This window comes from Rattus norvegicus, chromosome 1 (assembly GCF_021556685.1).
Source record: "Rattus norvegicus strain SHRSP/BbbUtx chromosome 1, alternate assembly SHRSP_T2T, whole genome shotgun sequence".
NCBI classification, from domain to species: domain Eukaryota; kingdom Metazoa; phylum Chordata; class Mammalia; order Rodentia; family Muridae; genus Rattus; species Rattus norvegicus.
Window position 1 is genome coordinate 258,623,293 of NC_141534.1, and position 8,025 is coordinate 258,631,317.

An 8,025-nucleotide genomic window follows, 5' to 3' on the forward strand; every position below is an offset into this window, starting at 1 on the left:
CCGGCTAATCTGAGGGAGGGACAGGTGTGAGTTTGCTCCCATCTATGCCTCTCATTTTGAGTAAGGTTGAGCGTTTTATCACATGCTTGTGAGGCATGCACCCTCATACACTGGTTCATGGGGGTACATTCTAACAAGTGTATCACTGGGCCCTGCTGTTGTTTTATGAACATCATGGCGTCTTCTTACAAATCTATATGGTATAACCTGACGGCACAGCCATATGGCATAGCCTGTCACTCTTTGGCTACAAGCCTATATAGCATGTTAATATCGGATGTTTAGTGTCACCGTTTCTGAAAATAAATAAATCATAAAGAAGATATAATAAAAATGAGGCATAAAAGGATTTTCAATAGGACTGGTTGGAGGCTCAATGGTAAGAGACCATCTGAGAGCCTGACGGCCTGGGTCCATGTGAAAGGAGAGAAACTGCTCCTGCAGGTTGCTTTTCAATAGTCCCATTTGTGCAAGGGCATGTGGTCCCTTCCATCCCTATACACATGCACTCACACATGTGAAGAAATCTTATGCCTATAGGACACTCCCACATCCAGGACTAGAGGTTGCTCTGGCTGAGTCTGCTGAGTGTCTATGGGGCCCTAAGACACTGTGGTGCACTACGTTAGACTTTATAAACATTGACACATAACCCCTCCAAATATTTCCTTGAATTAATTAACATTAAATTACTCTTTTAGTTTATAAACTTAATTTTTGTAAATGTGGGTACATGAGCATATGCAAGTTGGTGAGGGGGCACGTGTGTGCGAGTGTGAGTGTGAACATGCCTCTGCTCACATATTTCATCCTAGAAGACACGAGAGACAGCTGTCCCATTGGAGTGACTCCATTCTCTGATCAGACACACCCACTTTGGCAGAGAAGCCTTTGTGTGAAGTGGTCCAGACCAAGCCAAGCCCCTGCAGAGAACTCTAAACACTGAATGGTCTTGTTGCTTGGCTGTTATTGCCTGGACAGCCTGCTCTGAAAAAGAAATCTGACAGGCCCAGGTCATGTGTTTATCCTAAGGCTGGGTCATTCCAGACTTGTGTTTCGGAGTTTGAGGTTGTGTCCAGCCAGCCTAGTGGGTGGTAATCAAACGCAGGTGGAGACCATCTGGCTGGGTCTGTTCCTCCTCAGCCAAGTAAGAGCTGGCCTGCCCACCACAGAGCTGGCTTAGAAACCTCCCTATGTGGAGACAGATGGTATGCACATGTGTGTGTGCATGAATGCACAGTCACACATGTGTGTGCACGTAGTTCTCTTCAGGGAAGAGATGTGGTGTGGGTGCAAATGATTCAGTGACTTCTCTCTCTGCACCATGGATAGTCTATAACATATGCTCCTTAAGTCTGCTTCTCAAGCTTTTGTGGTTAGAAATCATGTATTTTCCTTGGCCCAAGATGAAAGCCCTGGAACAATAGTCTAATGCACTTTACAAAGCTGTCTAATTGCTGGCTGCTTGAGATCTTCCTTTTGCCCTAGTGACCCATCTGCCTGTGTAGAGTTTTGCTTAGTTGTTGATTTTTGAGACAGGGTTGTGTACCCTGGGTAACCTAGAGCCCACTGAGTTCTCTCTGCCTCTCCAGTGCTAAGATGAAAGGTTGTGCACTGCTATGCCCCAACCTTTTTACAGAGTTGTAAAGTTAACCTTTTAGTACTCTGGATTTTCACGCTCTTCCAAACCTGGGGTCTCCGAGAGGCATCCTCAATGTACATAGCTGTTTTCTCAGATTCTGTGTGGACTTGACCCCAACGTGGTAATTCATCAAGGAAATAGAGTAAATAGTGTCACTTTAAGCAACTTGTAGCCTTGTCTCCAAAAATCCACATGTTATAGACTCTAAATAGATCCTGCTTCCCACATGGCAACCAGAGAAATAAGAACCAACACACTTCCTTTGACTGGGATGATTTCTAAGGATGCCTCTTCAGTCAGAAAGGCAGCTTCTCAGAGTGATCTCTCCCCAGTGCTTCAAGGGGGCCGGATCTCCCTGTCCCTGCCTAAGCACACAGAGCTGAAGCTGGGGCTCATGTCAGTTTCTAAGGCTCGGGGGTTTTCTTCTACCCAGGCTCGCATCCCAGCCCCTGGGGTGATGACGTAGGAAGGATGCTGCCAGGAGCTCTAGGGCTGAACAGTGATTGTGTCTTCAGCTTGCAAGAGGTAGGAGGAAGGTGTCAGCCGTCATTTTAGCTTACAGTTTGTGTTTGTATGCTGGGGAGTTTACATGTGTATAATCATTGTGGTTCATGTTTGTACAAGATATAATTACTCAAAATTACATGATGAACATATTTTAGTTCTTAACCCTTCTCATCCTGACAAGCCTTGTGGAGCTTTCGGGGACTCCTCCCTGGACACCTCCCTCACCTGAATGGGTATGGCATCCTACCAACCACGTTCTGCTCTTGGATGACATTGCTGCCCTGTTTAGCAGTAATCTGTTTCAGGGACACTGAGACTCAGGGCTCCTGAGTGCTTCCTAACAAAAGAGGCAGGCGTTCAGATCTCATGCTTACAGTCACCCTGAGGAGTGTGGCCACAGAAACTGCAATCCTCCCATCCTGTTGCTCTTCTGCTTTGGGGTCCAGTGACTGAGGGGTGCTCATGAGGGGTAGAGAAAGTGGTGCTTGCTGACCTTAGGGTCAAGAGGGCCCTTTCAGTTTTCATTCTGCCTCGGATCTGACTCAAGTGCTCATTCAGGAAGCCAGTCAGTGCAGATAGGAGTCCTGGTGCACTGGAGTCCCGGTGTCCCCAGAGGTAGGATGGGAGAAGGCCGTGTCTTCACAGAGCACACGGCCATATTGTTGGATCACAGGGTGTGTATCTTTAGCGAATTCAGTGGATGCTTACTAACAGTTTGGATAAGCGAGGAGCATAAGGGAGATTTTCAGTAGTAGTTCCTCTGTTATATAGAACCACAGTCTGGAAGCTGTAACTCAGGAGCAGCAGTGTAGGAGTTTGTCTGGGCTGATGTCACACATGTACACTCTCGGCTCACTAGAGGGTAAAAGGCTTTGGAGAGACTTCTTCACCCTGGGATTTCCACTGAGTTTGTTTTGCATTTGCATGTGGAGGACACCACACGAAGACTTTGCAGAACTGTGTCCTATGGTAGTTAAACTGAAAATGTTTATTCCTTTCAGGTTTACAGGAACAGACGGACCAAGTGGATTTGGCTTTGAATTGACATTTCGTCTGAAGAGAGAAACTGGGGAGTCTGCCCCACCAACATGGCCAGCAGAGCTGATGCAGGGCCTAGCCCGATATGTCTTCCAGTCAGGTAATGGCCCAGAGGTTGGGGTGCTGGTCCTGTCCTGTGGCCACCAGCCTGGTGGGCTTTGGGAACTTGCAGGCATATTTTGATGTCTACAGAGTCCTTTCGTGAGTGGAAAACTATGTTGACCTTAACAGACCGAGATTACGTCAGTGTCCTGACATCCTGAGGCTTTGTTGCTGTCTGTCATCACTAGTCTGTTCCCTGTTCCCAGTGGCCTGGCTGTCCCTGTGTCTGCTTCCAGGCCTCAAGTACACAGGCTGACCTTGGCTCCGTTTGGAAGGATAGTAGACTGGAGCTTGCACCCTTCCCTCACAGGGCGGAGGGGATGCTAAAATCAGAGCTGAATTAGATTATCCCAATGCCCTCCAAGAGATTGTCCTTTGCTCCCACTGCCCCCTGGGGACTGCTGCAATGGATCTTGGGTAAGGCCTTTGTGCTGGGAGTGATCTTACTTTCTTAGGTCACTCGGCCAGAACCCCCCAGCCTGCAGAGGCTTCAGAGCTCCTGAATATTCTCAGTGCTAATGTTGAGGGAGTTGAGAGGACTTACATGACCTAGATTCTGTTTCTTTGATTTGATATATAGCCCGAGTTCTCTCCCTCTTCCCCTCCCCTCCTTCCCTCACTAACATAATGAATGGCCTTGCTAGCCTGAAAGTCACTGTGTATATCCACCTCTCTCAGCCTCCAAGTGCTGGGATTATAGGGCATACATAAACCTAGGTGAGAGGTGGGGTGCGGGGGGAGACAGAGACAGCGACGAGAGAGAGAGAGAGAGAGAGAGAGAGAGAGAGAGAGAGAGAAGGAGAGGAAAGAGAGAGAGAGTTAGTTTTGATGGGGATTGAGCCTGGGGCCTGATACATAAAGGCAAGTACTCTGACACTGACCCATATCCAGCTGACATATTTTTTATTTTGAGCAGTGTCTCATTAAGTTGTCCAAGCTGACCTTGAACTCACTCTTTAGCCTGATTATAGGCCTGTGCCACCAGGTCTAACTTTGAAAATAGATTTTTCTTTGATGTAGTTTTTGATATGATATTGGAATGGGATTCTAAAGATGAAGCAACTTCTTGTTTGTAGAAATAGGAACTTAATACATTCACTTGTGTACCTGCTCAGGTAGGCAGAGATCAGGGAAATGTAAAACAGATGTTATAAAATCACAGTAATTTCTAATGTGAAGTCATTTTGAAGTTATAATGAAAATCAATGGAAAATAGGATCTTATTCGCAGATACTCATTCACACACAGAATACATTTCACTAGTGACAGTTTTATTTTATTTTACCTCCCTTTTCTTTTGACACACAGTCTAGATAGATAGATAGATAGATAGATAGATAGATAGATAGATAGATAGATAGATAGATTTTTTTTTTTGAACAGCCCAAGCTATTCAGGTCCTTTTTAACTGGTTAAAAGGGTGGTGGTGGTGGTGTTAATTCCAACACTTAGGAGACAGAGGCAGTATCTGTCACTTCAAGGCCAGTCTGGTCTACAGAGAGAGTTCTAGCACAGCCAGGGCTACATAGAGGAAACCCTGTCTCAAAACCAAAAAGGTGATTAGGGGACTGGGGAAATAGCTCAGTAGGTAAAGGTGCTTGCTGCTATGCCCGGCCTCCTGAAAGCGCACATGGAGGACGAAGAGAACCAGCCCCTTCAAGCTGTCCTCTGACCTCCATGTGTATGCCAGAGCACATGTGCCCACACACATGGACACACAAATAAACATATTTTCTTACAGTCAAAAAGAGTGTAGTAGGGAGCTGGTGAGATGGCTCAGTGGGTAAAGGTGCTTCCTGCCAAGCCTGAGGCTGATTCCTGGAAACCAGATGATGGAGAGAAGCAGCTCCTTCCCATTGTTGCCCGGATCTCCATGTGGGGTATGCACCTCCATCCTCAGTAAATAATGTGGTAATTCAAACAAAAAAAGTTGTTATGAGACAAGAACTCAAAGATTCACTCTACAGATTACTTATTTATTGAAAGGGAAAAGACAGGCTGGAGAGATGGCTTCCTGGTTAAAAGCTCTGGCTGTTCTTGCAGACAGCCTAAGTTCAGTTCCCAGCACAGATATGGTAGCTCACAACCTGTAAGTCTAAGTTCCGGGGGAGCCAACTCCTTTTTCTAGCCTCCATGAGCTAAGAGAATATATGGGTGTGCAGACACACACGCAGACAAAGTACTCATGCACATTAAACAAAAATAAATACATCTTTGAGAAAGAGGCAGGGATTGTTTTGACAAAGAAAGGCCTCAGCAGACATCACCTTAATCTGAAGACAATGACAGTGTATTCATATAAATAAAATAAATAAATCTTTAAAAATAAAAAAAAAAAAGCAAAAGAAGATTAACAGAAACATGGCGGTTCACAGATAAAGTTTGATCCTTGATGGATATTTGTGGAACAACTGGAAAAATGGATTGTGGACTGTATGTTAGGTGCTAGCATTCTACCACCATGAGGTTCCTTGTGTAGCTGTGGTGTTGTGATTATACAGGGTAATGTCCTCCTCCTCCTCCTCCTCTTCCTCCTCTTCCTCCTCCTCTTCCTCTTCCTCTTCTTCCTCCTCCTCCTCCTCCTCCTTCTGTATATGCATATACTATCTTCAGACACACCAGAAGAGGGCACCAGATCCCATTAAAGATGGTTGTGAGCCACCATGCGGTTGTTGAGAATTGAACTCAGGACCTCTGTAAGAGCAGCCAGTGTGACAGAGGCTGGGAGACTCTTGAGTTGAAGGCCAGCTTGGGCTATATAGTAAGAATCTGCCTTAAAATAAAACAAAGAAAAAAAAAAACCCGACCAAATAAATTGTTAAACAAGTCTACTTTAAATTTTTTTTTGCAACTTGACAGAGAATAATAGTAAGTTACTTAACACGGGATCCTGATAAGGAGGAGCCAGTGCTCCCTGATTTTAGGCTAAGCCCAAATAGAGGTGAGGATAACGGCCGAATTGTCAGTGTGCTTTGTGTGCCTTGTATAAGAGTAGGCACCCTGGTTTTGTTTTATTTTGTGCTTACAGACAAGATCTCTCTGTGTAAACCAGGCTGATGTTGTACTCAGTATTCTTCCTTCTTAGTTTCGTGAGTGCTAGGCCACTGTGCTCAGTCCTTTTTTTCTTTTTCATACTGGGAATGGAACACAGGGTTATGTCAAGCTTAGAGTTACAGAAAACAACTGGAGGTTATTAACCCATTCAAGATCACAGATCTCATGTGAAGGCAACAGGTGAGCCCAGGTAATGAATGAAGTCCACTTTACCCCAGTGTTGTATTGATAGGAGCTATGCAGATATCTGGTCTACCTGATGCCACGGGCTATACAACGAGAAATTGGAAAATCATCCATGTGGATAAATGCTGCTTGTACACATGGCCACTCACTGTGATGACTCACTCAGTGTTAAGCAGCACTAATGCTCAGTAGGGCGACAGTCTGCAGTTCTTGGAAAATGGAGCATGGTTTAAGAAAAAGCATTTATAAAATCTCCAAAATCCTCTTAGATACAGCTTTTATATTTTAAAACTTTTATGTGTGTCTTTGGCTCCATATGTGTGGGTGCACTTATGTATGGTGCACATTTGTGTGGTTATACTTCTGTGTGGGTGCACTTGTATGCTGTACATATATGTTGAGGTAGGAGAACAGTCTTAGCTGTAGTTCCCCAGGAGCTATCTGCCCTATGTATTGGAAGACTTACCATTATTTTATGCAGATGTGTGTGCACCACATGTGTGCCTTCAAGACCAGAAGGCCTCAGAATTTGTAGAACTGGAGTGAGGCTACTGTGGGTGCTAGAAACCAGATCTGAGTCCTGTGTAAGAACAGCCAAGTACTTGTAACTGCCGAGCCTTTCTACAGCCCACACTTTATTTTCTGTGTCAGCGTCTCTTGTTGGCTTGTGGCTTACAGAGGCTTCCTGGCCAGCAAGCCCAAAATCTGCCTGTCTCCTCCCCCAAGTGCTGGAATCACAGATGTGTGCTACCATATCCAGCTTTTTCTTTTTAACTTTTTATTCGTAAAAATATGTGTACAAAGTGCACATAAACTGTATATAGAATGTTGCAGGATATTTGATCACACTGTGAACCCGAAGATTGTGTTATTTACTGGGGAAAAAAACTGGGGGTCTGGAGAGATAGCTTAGTAGTTAAGAACACTGACTGCTCTTCCAGATGTCCTAGTTCAATTCCCAGCAACCACATGGTGGCTCACAACCATCTGTAATGGGATCTGATGCCTTCTTCTGGTGTGTCTGAAGACAGCTACAGTGTACTCATATACATGAAATAAATAAATAAATCTAAAAAAAAAAAGAACACTTGAAAAAAACTGTTTCTAGTTATGGTATGGCTCAGCCCTTAGCACACGGCTTTAATCTCTCTGACTGAAATACAGACACACCCTTAGTGTACACCTTTAATCCCAAATAATGAAAGTAAGTTAGTTTGTAGAGGGAAGTGCCATGTTTAAAAGTAATGTCTTTTTGAGGGGCAGATGAAGTAACAAATCAGAGAAAGGTTTGACAGAATAGGAACTGCCCAACTCTCATGAGGGAGGAAGAGGAGACTACTTAGTGGAGAGCAGCATAGACAGAGAGGAGCAGCTTTACAGACAGATGGCAGAGAGAACAAGCTAGATGTAGATGAAGACTGAATGAGTCAGAGAATGAGAAGGAGCCAGAAGATTAGAACAGATTACCAGAGTTAGTTTGAGGCTGAGCAGAGCAA

General features: G+C 44.7%; 1 protein-coding gene across 2 annotated transcripts in view; it reads left to right on the forward strand.

The window, feature by feature from the left end:
• The window catches only part of Sufu (SUFU negative regulator of hedgehog signaling), a 100,957-nt gene that overhangs the window by 31,949 nt on the left and 60,983 nt on the right, over positions 1-8,025 (forward strand). For both annotated transcript variants that reach the window (NM_001024899.2, NM_001439944.1), the window contains 1 exon segment: positions 3,151-3,287. In NM_001024899.2, coding sequence (NP_001020070.1) covers positions 3,151-3,287 — 137 coding nt within the window.